The 19,220-nt window shown below is 46.3% G+C and overlaps 1 protein-coding gene across 1 annotated transcript; it reads right to left on the reverse strand.

Annotated features, from left to right (window-relative positions):
• Positions 1–16: 16 nt before the first annotated feature.
• Positions 17–3,609, reverse strand: ASP1 (aspartate aminotransferase 1). The gene is made up of 10 exons (XM_089610501.1): positions 3,399–3,609; positions 2,563–2,648; positions 1,674–1,880; positions 1,467–1,572; positions 1,272–1,376; positions 1,028–1,200; positions 782–941; positions 607–702; positions 410–504; positions 17–325 (listed from the first exon to the last, which is right to left on the reverse strand). Exons 1-10 carry the CDS (start codon positions 3,576–3,578, stop codon positions 259–261), a joined length of 1,275 nt encoding a protein of 424 aa, XP_089466627.1. The 5' UTR covers positions 3,579–3,609; the 3' UTR covers positions 17–258.
• Positions 3,610–19,220: the final 15,611 nt, after the last annotated feature.

The following is a 19,220-nucleotide window of genomic DNA, read 5'->3' on the forward strand; positions in this document are numbered from 1 at the left end:
ACACAAACCTGCAAACTTCTCCAACACATTACCAATATTTTTATTCATACTTATTTTTCAATAACTGCATCGTTTTCACATACACTTACAACTGTTGCTCTCGGTGCCTCTATTACAAAAGGCGCTCTTTTTAAAAAAATGGTAATATTTGATCTATAAATGTTCAACTTATTATTGCCTCTTGCTGGGCAGGGAAAAATGACCAAAATGTTATGCTTTTATTTTTATCTTTCCATTGTACACTTCTGTTAAGAGCGTCTATTTCGTCACCTCATGGATAGCATTAGCCAAATAGCCTACGTTACCGGACGTGACACCTGCCATGCTGATAAATAGTGAAGCCACAAAAATGTTAGGCCACACACATATATACACGCACAGGAAAATAGACGTAAAAAAGCGAGTTTACCTTATACGTCCATTGCGGGTCATGTAAATATGGAATTCACTCGTCAAACGATCAACCTGTTCGGGTGTCATCCCACTGTAGCAAAACATGCCAATCTGTTTCAAAGGATCACCGTTGAGAAAATTTAGTTGAGAAAAGTGTAGAAGAGAACAAGATGAACAACATTATAAGCTAGCAACGGGTCTGTAACATGACACCTGATTGGTTACGTGTTCCCACGATAATGGCGAACCCAACTTTTCGAGGTTCTCTCTTAGAGAAGTTCGCATGCCAATGATCCGATCAGCCATATCCTAGAGATATAAGGAGCAAGATAACCATTAGATTACCTATAATAACAACGACAAACAATTAAAAACAGAAATACATTACCTTAACTTCCTTGAGCCACAGTTGCTTCAAATCAGGATCACTGAGAATAGTTGAGACTACGAGGGCTCCGTGGAGCGGTGGATTACTGTACATTGGCCTGGCAAGCTGCTGCAATTGACTCTTTACAGCCACAGCTTGTTTTTCATCCTCACAAAGCACACTGCAAAACATCTAGTCGTTAATCAGAGAATTTAAGCTTATAGATCACGTGAGTGATGAGATTGAGTCGGAGAGAAGTTTGATTACCTAAGGCATCCTACTCTTTGACCATAGAGTCCCATATTTTTGGCATATGACTGGGATACTCCGATGAGATGGCCATCCTCTAAGAAAATCCTGATGGACTTGGCATCTCTCTCTGGATCGCCACTAGCGAAACCTTGGTACGCCATGTCAAAGAAGGGAAAATGACCCTTTGCCTGGAACATTCCAACACCGGAAAGTGAGTGGTTAGGTCGATCAAAAGAAAATAAATTTCGCTAATGTTTACCTTGAATTGGTATGAGATCTCTCTCCACTGCTCCTCTGAAGGATCCACTCCTGTCGGGTTGTGAGCACAAGCGTGAAGAAGAAAGAACGAACCACTCGGAGCGTTCTACATGAACATCATGTTCTCAAGTGATAAGCCAGTAGAAGAATAAATAAATAAATAAAGATAGAATTAAAATCGTAGTTAAAGCCTTACCTTGACATCGTCCATGAGTCCAGCAAAGTCTAAGCCTTTAGTCTCGGGGTGGTAATAATGGAAAGTCCTTTCGGGAACCCGGGCATCCTTCCAGATGTTATGGTGGCTGATGAAATGTGAAAATCAGTACGATCAGAAATGAATCATACACCGACAAACAAACTTCAGAAAATGACAATTCATGCCAAACGCATAAACAAAACTCACTTGGACCATGTGGGTACTGGTATATAGATTTGAGAATCCGGACGAAAGCGCTTTTGGAAGTCGGCGAAAATCCGACAAGCGCCAGTTCCAGAGAGGGATTGAATAGCAGCTATTCTCTTGTCTTTGATAAACTCGGAATTCTCTCCATACGCAAGTTTCAGAGTTTCTTCCACCATTTTCGCACTGCCACCCATGGGAAGATATTCCCTGCATGAAAGAAAGAATTAACAGAACCCAATGTCAATAATCAAGCTACGAAGAGCATTAGCAGCAATCCCCGGTGAGCCTTGAGATGGAATATGCTGAACTCAAAAAGGTCTCGTCATACAAATGAACTTAGTAAAATACAAGAAAGATCAAAAGTAGAGCCCCAACTGTAAGCAAAACATTAAGTTCGTCGGCAGGAAAAAATCTACTACACCATAATTAAGTTTGAAATCGTTTAAATTAGTCCAAGATCAGATTCCCTAATCAGACTCAACCCAATTTTGATAGTGCGTGTCATTAGTTTACGAGGGAATATAGTTGGTAAAAGCATGGACATCACGCAGCAGTAGTAACCTCAATTAGGATATCAATATTAAACATAAAAATCACACGCGACTTAGTACAGTGTAAAGATAAACCATTGCCCATAAAATGCCCGGTTTCAAGGCAAGAATAAAGTGACAAGTAGATCCCTAGCAAACATATTCGTGAAGGAAAATGGAAAAATCATAGCAGTAGCCAGAGCATATGGATCATGGAACGTGGAACAAGCATCTTAATGGAGAAAGGACAAACTGTAAAAAGGTCACAACTTGCATACAACAGTGCATTCGAAAGAGAAAAAGAACAGCCCATGTGATTTAACAGTAACTTATCGAGTTAATGATAAAATTAGACTTACATGTTTGATTTTCCTGCAATCTTACTCTCGGCTTGTCTGACGCACTCGAGGACCACAGGCTTTCCATTATCATCACGATAAGCACCCTTGGTAATTATTTAAAGAATTATCGTTAATCAATTGGACAGTATATAGATATCAGATCCACATCATGTGTGTATTACAGATGAAAATAGTACAAGACCAAGAATGCTACAATTTCTAAATTCTAATAGTATCTTCAATTAAACATTAGCAAAGAACCTAAAAAAACTTAACCAATATATGCTTGCATTATATTAAGAGTTAAGATCTCTTAGTGATATATTAGTTTTTTCTCACGAGGCTGGCCGCCAAAAAAAAAAAACAAAAAACAAAAAAAACAAAAACAAAAACAAACAGAGCAAGATATTCCTAATCTCCATTTTTTTGTCTGTGCACATTTTTATGAGAAACATCACCCCCAAAAAAAAGAGACAACAAAACACCAGCGAACTATGCGGTGCAGCCAGCAGCGTAATATGCTATACAACCAATTACAGGATTATAATTAATCATCCAATGATATGGTTTGACCTAACCTTTTAAGTTTTAATTCTCAAGAAGGAAATAAGTCTTTGAAAGAAAGAATGAATGAAAAAATAAAGGACATCCAAGGTGAAAACTTGTTTGCTTGGACAGAAAATTCGAAGACTAGAAAAATCAGGCCGCAAAGAAATTCCGATTAATGACTATCGACGATTACTCAGAGCTACATTTATTTCACGCAGCATAAACTCCAAGTTATTTCCAATGAAAGTAGGCATAGAGATAAAACGGAGAGAGAGAGAGAGAGAGAGGCAAAATAAGAAACTTACGACTCCAACGTTGACTTTATCAGGACTCGGATCGGCGAGAAAAGCTTCGGTAACACCGAGAATCGGATCCTTAGGCGCTGGTTCAACTCTTCCCCACCAGGACGACATCGATCTCCCTCCAGCGACGGAGCTCCGGCGAAGAAGAAGAGTCTTGTTCATTATCGCGTTACGCATCGCCATTAAAGAAAAAGCTCTCGTTGTAGATAGTAAAAAAAAAGTGAAATGAATGGAGAAGAGATATGAGAGCCAACTAAGGAAGTTAGGACTTGGGACAACTCCAATGAATTGTCTAATTTTATATTTATACAGTGTAGAATCGCTGCGTTTTATTATTTATTTACAAAATTTGCTATTGGTCCTGATGTCTTGAAGAGCGTGACGCTGTTTTCTTCTAGACTTTCGCTCATATCTATGCTGTATGATGGTTTACAATTTTACCCTTCAGGTAATTTCTAAATGGGTTTGTATGTTGTTTTATAGGGGTGGTAAGTTGGTCATTTCCGCTACGGGCCACGACTTGAATGACAAATTCAACCATCGAGAGATCAAATCGTAGTTCATAAAATTGGCAATACTAATAAGTTAAAAAAAAAAAAATAATTGGCAATACTAATCACCATATCATCATTAACTTGTGATTCTTGTCTTTTAAAATGTTAACTTTATCTGTGTTTTTTTTTTGGTGACACCATCATCTTCGGTAAGAACTCAATTCGAAAAACCAATCATTCATTTTCCAGAAAATAAAATTATGCAAAATAATCATTTAAAATCTTTTAATTGGTAACACAGCTAAAATTTTAAATTTTCTATATAACAATTAAAGGTACATTGTAAAAAAAAAAACATTGTAATTAAAAAATTTGACGTCATGTATAACTAATTTATCGTTTAAAAAAAAATTAAAATAAAAGAAAAATTATTGAAATCTCGTAATTTGACTATTTTACTAAATTTATAGTTTAGACAAACGTCCACTAGTTTCAATTGACTATCTTAAGAAAAAACTTATTTATTCTTCTCTAAAAATCCTAACTCCAACGCTTATCATTTTCCTCTTCCCGTCATCCTTCCCCCTGGGTTCCGGTCAACGCTCTGATGGTGTAACCAACGGCATACCTCCGACCTAAGGGGAGGCTCAGCCCGTCGTTGGTTTTGTTAGCCTCGAACCCAAATTACCCTCTTACCTTATCTCCACTCTTTGTCTCAAAGCCTTTCCGCCCTCTCATGCCGATTTTTCTTCTCCGACGAAGCCCACGACTTCTTTGAGGTCGCTCCCTTTTGTTTGGGTTTATTTTGCATGTAGGTTTTTGTTGATGGCATTCGGAAATCTTGAGAGGAATCGGGTGGTGATGCCCGCCATTTTCGGAGTTTATCTCACATTGCGCATCATCAACAATCTTGAGAGGAATCCGATGGTGAATCATGTTTATTTGCGTTCCCCAAACACGGATGAGGTCCTATGGCGTTTCTATTGAAGCATGGCTAAGACATGCGTCTTTCACATCTTATATGGAACCTTTATCCAAGTTTTCATCATTTTTTACGTCTCGCGGTACCGTCGCTGTCCCCGATTGTGTGGACTGATGACGTTCGATCTATCACCATTGAGTTTGTGATAATTGGCGATGAATCAATCCAACTTAAAGTGATCCTGTGAGACCCGCACAACCTAACTTTCTAAACGCCGTCTCCATATGATTCTCTCTCTCGCAAATAAATAAATGAAATTATATTTCTCTCTCTCGTTTGAATTTATATAGAATTTCATTCCTCTCTCGTCTCAGATAAACGAGAAGATTTTCTCTATACTCCATCGGTTCACATTTCAAGTGAGATTTCAAGATTCAAAGGAAATAATATCAAGGAATTTCTCGAAGGAACGAGGAAATAATCGAGAATGAGAAATTAAGAATTTTAAGGTCGATAAGGTTTTAGAATATTTTCACGAATGTAAGAAGGATTGTGAAAGTGAAAATATATTTTAACGACCTAGCTGATTTCAACGTGAAAGGAATCCGGAAGGAAATTAGTGAAGTAGATTCCTCGTTATATTTTTTCGTCTCTCGAACGAATTATGGTCCAATGAGTTTATCAAGTGATTTAAATATATTAAGGTAATGAGAAATCTCGGAATGAGTAAAGGAATTATCGAGTTTATCTCGAATAATAAATTAATTCCGAGAAAATATTCCGGAAATTAATTTAAGAAAGACATTCTCAAGAATGAGAATTAATTCCGAGAAACCTTAAATATATTTTAATTAATCGAGAACGAACGAGAAAATTCCCGGTTCGAATCCTATAATTATAATCCGTACGGTTATGGATTTAATTAAATAACTATGTCAAAGGACGTGGTTGTAACAATTTTTAAGGGACCCATTTGAAAGAAAACAAGGAAAAGAGTTTGGATTGTGAATAAGATGTTTTCTTCCTAGCTTGCCACGTCATCTATGACTCATCTTCTTCAAAGTGATAAGTATCACTTGGCCGAGTGAAGAAGAAAAGAATCGGCAACCAGGAAAAAAGAAAAGAAAGAAGAAGAAGAAGAGAACCGAGCGGGAGTGAGAGAGAGAGAGAGGGAGAGAGAGAGAGAGAGAGAGAGAGAGAGAGAGAGCCGAAAGAGAGACTGAGAAAGAGTGCGAGACGGAGTTGAGCTTGCGAAGAGAAAGCTCGGCCGACAGCCACCGAGACCGAGACCCGGAGTCACTGGACGCGCGCGCGGGCTGAGAAGGAACCGAGCTCGTGAGCAATCTCCGAGCCACAGATCTTCAGCGCGAGGCCCAGACGAGCTAACCCAGCCGTCTCTCACGTGAACTGCCGCCGTGGAACGAATCCTGGCGCGCGACCACCGAGCCTCGACCGAGCGCGCGACCGCCGCGAGCCGCCGAGAGCTCCGCCGGCGAGGAGACACCGGTGAAGAGAAGATTGAACCTCGGAGAGTTCGATTCCTCCAGAAACGAGGTGAAATTCCTTTTACCCAAATTGAATTCAAGTTAGGGTTTATAAGGATTGATTTGGGGATTTCGAGTTTAATGTTGATTTTTGAGGAATTGAGGGTGATAAGTTGTTGTTTGAACTTGATTCTTGATGTTGAAACTTTGAATTGGAGGTTTGAGTTTGAAATCGTTTGGTTTGGTTGATTCTTGGCCGTGTTTATGTCTTGGCCGTGTGAATCTTTTTGGCTGGGAATTTTGAGATGATGAGTTGAGGTTATTGTTTTGATTCTGGCGTCGAAAGTGTTGTTCTGATTAAATGCTCGTTATGGCCAAGTGTGTTTTTCCTTGGCCGTGTATTTGGTTTGGTCAGAGATTTGTTGACCACGAGCATTTTTATCATTTTGACTGATTTGATCTGATTTTGGAATGATATTTCTGAGCCTCGGGTTAAATGTTTGCTTGGTTTGGTTCGGGTTTGAGTCAATGTGGATTTTGTGACAAGTTATTGGGTTTGTTGACAAGTGTTGTCGGTCGTTTTCGGAAAACCCGAGACGCAAAGAAGGCACGTCGCTCAAAGGGCCGATGGTCAGGCCGAAGGTCCTGAAGAGCGACGAGTCTTCAAGCCTTCGCCCAAACTCTTGACTCTTTGAGTCGAGCCTAGCCCTTCGAGTTGAGACTTGAGTCGGCTCCCCGAGTTGAGCTTCGCTCCTTGGGTTGAGCCTTGAGTCAGTCTCCTCGAGTCGAGCTTCGCTCCTCGAGTTGAGCCTTGAGTCAGTCTCCTCGAGTCGAGCTTTGCTCCTCGAATCGAGTCACTCTCGTCAAATGGAAACCTTCATATTTCATGTGGCAAGAATGGTATTCAAAGGCTCGCAAGAGCCCGACGAAACGGGCCGTGCGCCGCGCGCGCAGCCGCGCCGGCCAACCAAGCACAGCAGCTTGCGCGCCGCGCCAGACAGGCCGCGCGCCGCGTCAGGCAGACCGCGCGCCGCGCCAAGACGCGCCCGCGCCGCGCGCTCCATGCGCCGCGCATCCTGCGCCGCGTCCAAAGACCCGCGCGCCGCGCGTTGTGCGCCGCTCTTTGTGCGCCGCGCGCGCCGTGCGCCTCCAATTAATGCCACGCGCATTCCTAGTCCCACATGGACGAAAAAGGAGCCTCCTAAGGTCCCCAAACACCTATAAATACCCCCTCCCATTGAGGGGAAAATCATCCCATTCTTTCTCAAGGAACTTGAGACTTCTCTCCGCTTCTCTAGATGCCATCCTTGGCCTGAAGCGGATTCTCCACGATTTCTCGCTCTCGGAGATTCTGAAGCGCTTTCCGGGGACTCCCGAGTGCCGCCTCTCTTGATCGAGCGATTAATCTTGAGCCCACGAGTGCTCTAACGGTTTTCTACTGAAAATCGCCTACGCGTCTAGCCCCCTAGACGCGTCCACCATTTCTGACAAGAAATCGCCTACGCGTCCGGCATTTCCAACTAGGAATCGCCTACGCGTCCGGAATCTCCGCCACAACAAGGAACTCTTGACTTAGAGTCTCCCACGTCTCCAAAAGAGAGAAAACACACATTCTCTCTCGCATACGCGATCTCCGAAGTCCTGAGACGTCGCCGAGGACTCCTCCGCGCCTCGTCTCCTTCGTTGAGCACGCCTCTCCACCAAGGCTCCGCGCCTCATACTGCGTCCTACACGCTTGAACTACGTTCTGACCTGATCCCACACACGGGTACGTAGGCAGCCGACAACCAAGGCACGGTCACTCCTCCTCCTCACCCCCTACCTCTCCCGAGAGGCGGGTTGATCGGAGAAAACCCTAGCTCGAGACTATCGGGTTCACACTCTTGGCCCGGGTGCGATCACTTGGTCCGGCCTTGGATCGAACCGCCCGAGGTTTTAAATAGTTGTTCATTTTCGTGCGACAACATTTTGGCGCTAGAAGGAGGGGACTTCCCGACCTGTTCAGCCCGAAATCCCTTCTGTTCATCTTCTTCTTTTCTTCTACAAACTCAACTTTCTCGAACTTGAGAAAAGATGAGTACTCAACCACCCGTACGTTCTGAGGGCGTGAACAACCCCGAAAACGTCATTGGGACCAAGAAATACTTCTTGCGCTCCCGAGCGCATGGTGACGAAGAGTCGCTCCATGAAGAGAGCTCGACCCGCTCACCATCTCCATCTCCAGATAGCAGGGACCACCGCATCATGGAGTTGGAGGAGAACGTCCGCCAACTAAAGGCAAAGAACGCGAGGTACCACAGCCGACTAGCTGCGAAGCAACCCGCGCATAACGCAATGACCCCCAACGGGGATCCTGAGAACCTCAACGAGGAAAGCCACAACCGTGACCCTGACTATGAGGGTACTTGCGATCCGGAGGATATCGAGACTTCTCTCACGAAGGACGGAGGACTCCCCGCCATGTTTGAAGCCGGTCCTTCGAATCCCCTACCCCGGAAAGGCGACGCGCCGGCTGCTTCTCAAGAGGGGAACTCCCGACGCTCGGCCCTCGACCGACTAGGTCGAAGGGAGAACGTTGAGGAGAGTCAGGGCACGCGGAGAGCGCGCCGTCGCAGACGAAGCCTGCGCCTCCGAACGACCAGCCCAGATCTTAGGGATCACCTCACCGCCCAACGCATCGAGCGTGGCGATGACCTAAGGGAGCGACTAAGCTCTCGGCCAAACATCCCCGTCGCAGCCCCAACTAACGGGAACCGCCGAACGGGTCAAGGGTCAAATGAAAGACGACAGGTGACTCCTCCCGAACAGGGAGTTACTCCGACTACCGGTCTCGATGTGATCACAATGATCCACAATCTTCAAAATGAAGTACGAGATCTCCGAGAACACGGAATAGGCGGAAGTGCCTATGGGGTCGTTGAGGAGAAGTCCTCGCCTTTCACGGCTCAAATATTGGCCGAGGTATGTACGGGAAATTTCAAACTCCCGAACCTCGCTCCATATAATGGAAAAGCAGATCCTGCTTACCACATCCAGCAATATGAAACCTGGATGACGATGCAGGGTGTCACTCCCGGCGCTATGTGCCAAGCTTTTAGTCTTACCCTCGCCGGACCCGGCTTCGAGTGGTTCAAGAACCTAAGGCCGGGAAGCATCCGCTCGTTCAAAGACCTGAAGGACATGTTCCTAGCACGGTTCGCTACGTCTATGGTCCAAAAAAAGACCAAGATGTACCTGTGGTCAATCAGGCAAGAGGATGGCGAGTCTCTTAGACGATACCTCGCCCGATAGACTGAAGAATCGAATAAGGTCGACCGCTTTGACGACAAAGACGCAATCACCGCCATCACTGAAGGCTTGCGCACAAGTGACTTCCTTAAGTCCATCGTCGGCCGTGTCCCTTCTACCATGGCCGAGTTAATGACTCGAGCCAAGACCTTCATGGGAGTCGAAGATTACCTCGATGGTCGCAAGGGCAATGATCAAAGCCCTCACCACCGAGACGAGCCTAGCAACGAGCAAGGAAACTCCCGTAAAAGGCGAAACAGATGAGGTCAGACTTTTAATAAACGACCTCCGATGCCCCAGAAGCCGCGACTTGCGGAAGACTTTAAGGGCTACTCGTCGTTCACACCGTTGAACACAACGCCGGAGCAAATCCTAGCTTTAGCGCGTGACAAGTTCACTCCCCCGGCTCCAATGAACAAAGATCCCGCGACTCGCGATAGATCTAAATATTGCGAGTTCCATCAGGAATACGGTCACTTGACCTCTGAATGCTATAGTCTTAAAAGGCAGATCGAGGCATTGATCCAACGGGGCGAGCTAAAAGAGTTCGTGTTACGCATGATTAGCGCTGCAGGCCCCACCTCGAACAGACCACAGTCTGGCAGGGGAGGAGGAACAGCCGCTTCTGCCGACCGAACCACGGCTACTGCCAATGCCGATCCACAACTCCACGTTGTGACCACCATATTTGGAGGTCCACAAGATGGAGATTCGGCCCAACAACGGAAAAAATTCCTAAGGGCCGTGGCTCAAGAAGACGCTGCTATGCACGTCAACCTCACGTATGAAGAACTTCCGTCCGTGCCTCACGAGACGATGCATTTCACCAACAGAGAGGCCAAGCGAGTTATGCATCCTCACAATGACGCAATTGTGCTCAAAGCCCAAGTAGCTAATAACTTGGTGAAAAGAGTTCTCATCGACAACGGCAGTGCTGCCGACATAATTTTCAAGTCCACCCTAGAGCGCATGAAGCTCGGGGGGCTACGCCCAACTCCGACCCAAACGCCTCTATTCGAGTTCACTGGGAAGAGAGTCATGACTAAAGGCGTCATCGATCTGCCGGTCACCTTCGGAACTCCCGGAGGCATTGAAGTCGTTCACATGGTCCCATTCCTAGTGGTCGACCAAGAGTCCCCCTACAACGTAATCATTGGGCGACCCACGTTGAACCGGCTAAGGGCAATCACTTCAACATACCACCTACTGGTGAAGTTCCCTACCAAGGATGGAATCGGCATCATGGCTGGAGATCAATCCCAAGCCAGAATATGCTACATCCAGGGAATCGATGGAAAGACCGCTAAGAAGACGGTTAACACGATCTCTCAGCTCAGAGATAGCGTCGAGTCGACCAAGGTCCTCCGCGAAGTCCATAAAGACACCTGCATGACACCCAAGTGCAAGGTAATGGCGTCCTCATCAGGGACCCCACACGGTCTACCAGGTCATACATGGACGAGACACCGATCTATCGCCTGTGGAATGCGGAACACTGGAAGAGAGTACTACCACTAGCCAGCGATCCCCCCATTTTATTTCTTTGCTTTCTAAACATTCAATAAGGCCTACGAGCCAACGTTTTAGGATTTCAAATTTTTTGCAATATTAATAAAGTTCGATGTTTTTCTTTCAAAATCCACTTTATCAAAGATTTTTAATCATCAAAGGTTACACTTGTAAACCCAAAACTCGGGGGGCTAGTGCCATAGGCAATGGAAAGTACGCTCAAAATCCTCAAGAAAGTACGCTCCACAAAAAGAAAGCACGCTCCATCAAAACAAAACACCCGAACACAAAACGGGAACAGGCGTGCACGTAAGACGCCTCCGCGGCGCGCCGTAAGACATCCCCGAGATGCAGGCTAAAGACGCCCCCGCGGCGCGCCCAAGAGACATCCCCGAGATGCAGGCTAAAGACGCCCCCGCGGCGCGCCCACGAGACATCCCCGAGATGCAGGCTAAAGACGCCCCCGCGGCGCGCCCACGAGACATCCCCGAGATGCAGGCTAAAGACGCCCCCGCGGCGCGCCCACGAGACATCCCCGAGATGCAGGCTAAAGACGCCCCCGCGGCGCGCCCACGAGACATCCCCGAGATGCAGGCTAAAGACGCCCCCGCGGCGCGCCCACGAGACATCCCCGAGATGCAGGCTAAAGACGCCCCCGCGGCGCGCCCACGAGACATCCCAGAGATGCAGGCTAAAGTCGTCCCTCGCGACGCACCAAAGCCGCCTACATGGCGCCACTTAAGACGCCTACATGGCGCACGTAAGACGCGTAAAGGCGCAGCCCGTAAGACGCCTACATGGCGCAACCTAAGACGCCTACATGGCGCACTTAAGACGCCTACATGGCGCACGTAAGACGCCTACATGGCGCACTTAAGACGCCTACATGGCGCACGTAAGACGCCTACATGGCGCAACCTAAGACGCCTACATGGCGCACTTAAGACGCCTACATTGCGCAGCCTAAGACACCTAAATGACGCACAAAACCGTCTCTCACAACGCACTCTGAGTCGCCACGAGGTGTTGCATATGATGACTAAATCGCAACGCACCTGAACCGCCGTACGAGGCGCAGTTCATGCCATCTTCGCCATCGCCAACTAAACACGATCACCGTGGGAGAATCCCCGTTCCATGCGAGTTAATTGAAGCTGCTCGCAAAAACTCGCGAGCCCCGCCTCTGAGCAAGAACCTCGCTCAGCCTGAACTAGCTAAGACTTCGCTCCTCGAGTCGAGTCATGCTCCTCGAGTCAAGTCACTCTCCTCGAGTCGAGCTTCGCTCCTCGAGTCGAGTCATTCCCCTTGAGTCGAGCCTCGCTCCCCGAGTCGAGTCACTCTCCTCGAGTCGAGCCTTGCTCCTCAAATCGAACCATTCCCCTCGAGTCGAACTTCGCTCCTCGAGTTGAGCCATTCTCCTCGAGTCGAGCTCTGCTCCTCGAGACGAGTCATCCTCCTCGAGTCGAGCTTCGCTCCTCGAGTTGAGCCATTCTCCTCGAGTCGAGCTCCGCTCCTCGAGACGAGCCATGCTCCTCGAGTCGAGTCACTCTCCTCGAGTCGAGCATCACCCCTTTCATCAAGTCATTCTCCCCGAGTTGAGTTTTGCTCCTCGAATTGAGTCATACACCTCGAGTCGAGCATCGCTCCTCGAGTAGAGTCATATTCCTTAATGTCCAGCCAGTCTCCTTGAGTCGAGTCTAGCCCCTCGAGTTGAGACTTGAGTCGGCTCCCCGAGTCGAGCCTAGCCCCTCGAGTTGCCGAGTTGAGCTTCGCTCCTTGAGTTGAGACTTGATTCAGTCTCCTCAAGTCGAGCTTCGCTCCTCGAGTCGAGCCTTGAGTCAGTCTCCTCGAGTCGAGCTTCGCTCCTCGAATGGAGCCTTGAGTCAGTCTCCTCGAGTCGAGTCCCACTCCTCGAACAAACGCCTGGAGCGACCTGAAGAACAGGTCAGCCAAGGTAGAGACCCGCGCTCGCGCCTGGGGAATAAGGGCCGATCTTCCGAACGCAGACGAAGAAGCGTCACCAAGGCGGGAATGGCGGATGCCCCGTGAGGCCGACTTATGCTTGATGCGTGGTCAAACTTTTAGCGTTTATCCCCGAGCAGTCGAAGCCCTCCGGTGCGGCAGAGCCTTCCGCCAGGTGCCGCTCCGTCTTCTCGAAGCATCAGCCCGCAGCATCAACCTCCGCCTTCAAGACCTCGGAATGAGCACGCCTTTGCAAAATGCAAAAGTGCAGTCGCCTTCCAAGCTGGCCGAGACGGAAGCCATGATCTTCCCCTAATAGGTCACGATTACACAATCGTCACCCTGCCAGTCACCGTCGAGTCCCATGGACTCCGGGTTGATGATATCATCAAACAAAACGCCATCGAAGATAGACTTGGGCATGACCTCGCCCAAAGATCAATAAGCCGCGACACGCCGGCACGCCTCTACATAAATGCACGCCCTACTTGTGCACGCATATCCCCATTGCTCCGGGGCTAGAGCGACGGACGCCAACGCGTTTGCCTCGCCCACGTCGAGCTACGTCTCCTATCCGCTTGGATCCTCCTCCACGTGTCGATCACACACTCGTGTCGACAAAGACGGAAAAGCGAGAAAGAGCACTTACAATTGTGAGAGTATTCTTTATAATCACAAAGGCTTCGCAACACTGAAGCCCTGGGAAGCGTATTTTCCTCAAACACCCGGCGAAAACAACTAAAAGTTCACCGCCCGGGGCCTCCCGAGCAATGAACTTGGGGGGCTAATGTTGTCGGTCGTTTTCGGAAAACCCGAGACGCAAAGAAGGCACGTCGCTCAAAGGGCCGATGGTCAGGCCGGAGGTCCTGAAGAGCGACGAGTCTTCAAGCCTTCGCCCAAACTCTTGACTCTTTGAGTCGAGCCTAGCCCTTCGAGTTGAGACTTGAGTCGGCTCCCCGAGTTGAGCTTCGCTCCTTGGGTTGAGCCTTGAGTCAGTCTCCTCGAGTCGAGCTTCGCTCCTCGAGTTGAGCCTTGAGTCAGTCTCCTCGAGTCGAGCTTCGCTCCTCGAGTTGAGCCTTGAGTCAGTCTCCTCGAGTCGAGCTTTGCTCCTCGAGTCGAGTCACTCTCGTCAAATGGAAACCTTCATATTTCATGTGGCAAGAATGGTATTCAAAGGCTCGCAAGAGCCCGACGAAACGGGCCGTGCGCCGCGCGCGCAGCCGCGCCGGCCAACCAAGCACAGCAGCTTGCGCGCCGCGCCAGACAGGCCGCGCGCCGCGTCAGGCAGACCGCGCGCCGCGCCAAGACGCGCCCGCGCCGCGCGCTCCATGCGCCGCGCATCCTGCGCCGCGTCCAAAGACCCGCGCGCCGCGCCAGATGACCCGCGCGCCGCGCCCCCTGCGCCGCGCGCCGCGCGCCGCGCGTTGTGCGCCGCTCTTTGTGCGCCGCGCGCGCCGTGCGCCTCCAATTAATGCCACGCGCATTCCTAGTCCCACATGGACGAAAAAGGAGCCTCCTAAGGTCCCCAAACACCTATAAATACCCCCTCCCATTGAGGGGAAAATCATCCCATTCTTTCTCAAGGAACTTGAGACTTCTCTCCGCTTCTCTAGATGCCATCCTTGGCCTGAAGCGGATTCTCCACGATTTCTCGCTCTCGGAGATTCTGAAGCGCTTTCCGGGGACTCCCGAGTGCCGCCTCTCTTGATCGAGCGATTAATCTTGAGCCCACGAGTGCTCTAACGGTTTTCTACTGAAAATCGCCTACGCGTCTAGCCCCCTAGACGCGTCCACCATTTCTGACAAGAAATCGCCTACGCGTCCGGCATTTCCAACTAGGAATCGCCTACGCGTCCGGAATCTCCGCCACAACAAGGAACTCTTGACTTAGAGTCTCCCACGTCTCCAAAAGAGAGAAAACACACATTCTCTCTCGCATACGCGATCTCCGAAGTCCTGAGACGTCGCCGAGGACTCCTCCGCGCCTCGTCTCCTTCGTTGAGCACGCCTCTCCACCAAGGCTCCGCGCCTCATACTGCGTCCTACACGCTTGAACTACGTTCTGACCTGATCCCACACACGGGTACGTAGGCAGCCGACAACCAAGGCACGGTCACTCCTCCTCCTCACCCCCTACCTCTCCCGAGAGGCGGGTTGATCGGAGAAAACCCTAGCTCGAGACTATCGGGTTCACACTCTTGGCCCGGGTGCGATCACTTGGTCCGGCCTTGGATCGAACCGCCCGAGGTTTTAAATAGTTGTTCATTTTCGTGCGACAACAACAAGTTTGGGAATTTTGGTACGAGTTTGAAATTGTGAAATTGACTCGTTATTGGATTCAATGACTTGGTTACAGATCTAGACGGACGAACGGAAACCGGACGAGGCGGAGGCGACGAAGCCGGTTTTGAAGATTCTAAGAAAAAGAGTTATCGAAATTAAAGCTCGATTAACTCGTGAGTCTTTTAATCGCGTCTCGCGTTTAAATACTCTTGGATTTGGTTAATGTGATGTATTTCGCGTATTTAAATAAATAATTTATGTTTATTTATTTAATAACGTTTAAGAGTTTGATTTGATTCGCTTTGGAATTCTCGGTTACTTTTTATTCGGATCAATTTATTTAAGACTCATAAGCATGTTGTTGGATTTTATTTCGTATTGTTCTCGATACGAAAATACGCGAGTCTTGAATAAGTTTGACTTCCGAAAAACCGGAGAATAATGAATTAAATTCTCGAATTCCGAACCGACTCGAATCTAATCCCGACAACGAACCTTATCTTTTCAAGTAGTTTCAAATCCAGTAACTAACGAAGTTCCAACTTCGGATTCTAGCTCTCTCGACGCTCCAGGATGTGCTAAAGGTCTCGGGAAGCGTGTAAAGCAAAGTGTTCTCCGGAATTCATCGAGTTCTTCAACGAACTATTCCGGGTAAGTGGGATTTAGGTTTGAGGCGCCAAAGGGGAATGGTGCCTAGTAGAATAATTGTTTATGTTTATTCGTTTTATCCTAAAACAAAGAGAAACCCTCAGTTAGACAAGATGACCGAATAAGGCTTCGGCCACTAACTAATAAGATAATAAAATGGTAGGGTTAAACGATTAGCTAGTTAAGAACCTTGAAGCCTTTAAAGCTATGTTGAGCTTCTGTAATAGGTTTTTAACCCTTTGTCCTGATGAGGAGGACAACAGGAGGAGGAAAGACGGTGTTCTCCGGATTCAATCCCGAGAGAAACTGCTCTAGGAGAAGGTCCAGCCTCACAGCTGTCGACAACTCCTTCTGAAATACGTAAAGAGCCATACAATGAAACTAATAATGTTAATGATGGGCTTTATCCCGATAAGATCTCCTCCTGTAATAAGATAGACAGGTAGGCTGTAGACAGCTCCTGTAAAACATAACGAACTCTCGTCGGCAATGTAGCGAGTGGCATTCCTGAAGGCCCTTTAATGGGAAGTCGATGGGTGGCTTCAGGTAATTCGATGAGTGGCTTACCTGTCCTGAGGGAAATATGAACCCTGAACTAATCAGGGATTGGTGAGGGTTAGCTCCCCTTCTACCATACGCGCGTCAAGGCCCTCCTACATGTGCTAGTGGATCCCAGACATTAAAACTTCGGCTTTCCGAGAGCTAGGCTCGAGTTTTCGGAATAGCTTACTCATCTCTCATGAGCGGCTGCGGACTGAAGTGTCGATTGGGCCCAGTCCACTGATGTAAGGCGCCGGGATGCGTGAGATGGATGAGATTTTGAGGGAACCGGAGAATGCCGGATTCCTGAATGAATGAATGGATTTCGATAAGAAATTGTTCGTGTTAGCCAGTTAGATATTTCCTTGATGCTGAATGATCGTTATTCTGCTGAATCTGCTACCTGCTGTTGTCATTTGCATTCGTCATCAGCATCTATTGTCTGTATTCATCATCTGCATTCGTGCATCTCATGTAGCACTAGGTTAGATATCCTGCTTACTGAGTCGGTGTGACTCACCCCACAATACCCCCTCCCTGTAGATGAAGGAAGCTCAGGCGAAGCGGAAGTGCTAGTCAACGTAGATCTCATGACGACCTGCGGCAAGGACGGATACATGTAGGGAAGACATGTAAGGTTTTATTTTCTTTAAAACCAGCTCGAACTCTGTTTCTAGTTCATTTGATATTAAGTAAGTATTTTACTAAAGTTTTGTAAAATGTAAACACGCGCTGAAGGCCTAGGCCGTGTTTACGAGTAGCGGTCATAAGTAGTTGTAAAGCATTTTAAAAAGAAAAGAAAAATTTTACCGTATTTTTCTACAAACTACTCATGACTTCAATGCTACTCTTTTCAAAAAATGTGGTTTATAAATAATGAATGAGTTGATAGTATGTGAGTATAGGTAAAGGTCGCGGTCCGAGGGCGACGGGTGTCCTGCGGGTCGTGACAGATCCATATCGGTTTTATTGTTATTTTGGTGAGAGTTTCATTTTTTAGGGAAAATATCACTATTATCCTCCGTGTTTTATTAAAATGTTGCCTTGTTACCTTATGTTTTTGGAAATTATCACATGTATAACCCAAAATTTGTTTTAATGACATATCTATACCCTAAAAATCAAAATTGTAACAAATTTTTCCCTTATTTTGACTTTTGGGTAAGATATATTTAAAAATACCTATTTCGCCCTTACATTGTTATGCATCTTTTGTGACTACTTTTTTTTAAGAAAAAAATACCAAAAATCACCATTGTCTTCATCCATCATCACTAATGGAATACTGAGAAGATTCTAAAACCTTTTATCCTTGGAGCCAAGTTGAGTTTAAGGGATTTAAGGTTCGAACACGAAGACGAAAGGTGGTTTAGACCAGCGCTAAAGAAGAAGGTGCATACGTTGAGCCGGAGATCGGAGTGGTGATGATGGATGAAGACAATTGTGATCTTTGGTTTTTCCTTCTTTTTTTTTTTTTTTAAATATTAGTCATAAAAAGATGCAAAAATAATGTAAGGGCAAAATAGATATCTTTAAAATAAAACTACCCAAAAGTCAAAATAAGAGAGAAATTTGTTACAGTTTTGATTTTTAGGGTATAGATATGCTATTAACACAAATTTGAAGGTATAAACGTGATATTTCTAAAAACATAACGTATAAACACAACATTTTGATAAAATCACATGGGATACAAGTGATATTTTCCCTTTTTATTGGGTGGTATGGTGTCTGCCAAGCCCTGACTCCCGACTTTAAGCGGCCGATACTGTTTGGGAAGAGTGTGGTGGTTGGGTTTGTGATCATGAGGTTTGGTTGATGATTCGAGTGGTGCTCCATCGGAGAGGGACTCGTTTGGTGGTTTTAGTTCAACTTTTACTAAAATGTTATTATCTCTTGTTCGTTTGGTAATTTGCTAAGTCTAGTTTATTTTATGCATTAGGGTTGTTTAGTCATCTCTCAAGTTTTTAGCTTTAGTGGTATATTTTTTGTATTTTGGCAGTGCATACACTCAAATTATGTAGTCCACGATCAGTGGTCCTTGAGCGTTTTGACTCATTCATCAACCTTCGGAGGTTTTTTGAAAGCGCATATGAGTTGCTCAAAATTCAATGTATAGCTATCATTTGTTTATAGTATTGAATCATTGTTGTCTTGATGCATCATCATTCGTTGTTGTAAGATGTGTGATGTTTGTACTTTTGATTATTATACCTTATTTCTTATAGAGAAGCCCCGTGCTAATGTTTATAAAAAAATCAATTGACTATTTAATTACAACACCCTTCTTTCTAATTAGCGAATGTAATACTATTATATTAATATTTTTTATATACTGTAAAATAGTAAGATCTTAATATGGGGTATAATATCTGACAACTCTTGTGCTAAAGTTGTTAATGGGAGTGGTAATATGGACACCGGGATGGATTTTACATAATCCTCTTTATGCTCGATATATTAAGGATTGAGTTATTTTTTACCATTGTTATGGTGCAACTTCAATTTTACTGCTAAACATTTAAGAAGAAAAAACGGTAACAAATATTATAAAATAACTGTTACCGAATGAGGAAATTTTTTAATACACATCTACTACTTACTTATCACTATATTACAAAAATTAGTTGGTTAATGTGATTTCTCGGATAACATTCACGAGACACATGTCGAGGTGCCAGCTTGCGACGTGTGT

The sequence above is a fragment of the Urtica dioica genome, chromosome 1 (assembly GCF_054948205.1).
Source record: "Urtica dioica subsp. dioica isolate 48M chromosome 1, U.dioica_male_clone48M_v1_H2, whole genome shotgun sequence".
Classification (NCBI taxonomy): domain Eukaryota; kingdom Viridiplantae; phylum Streptophyta; class Magnoliopsida; order Rosales; family Urticaceae; genus Urtica; species Urtica dioica.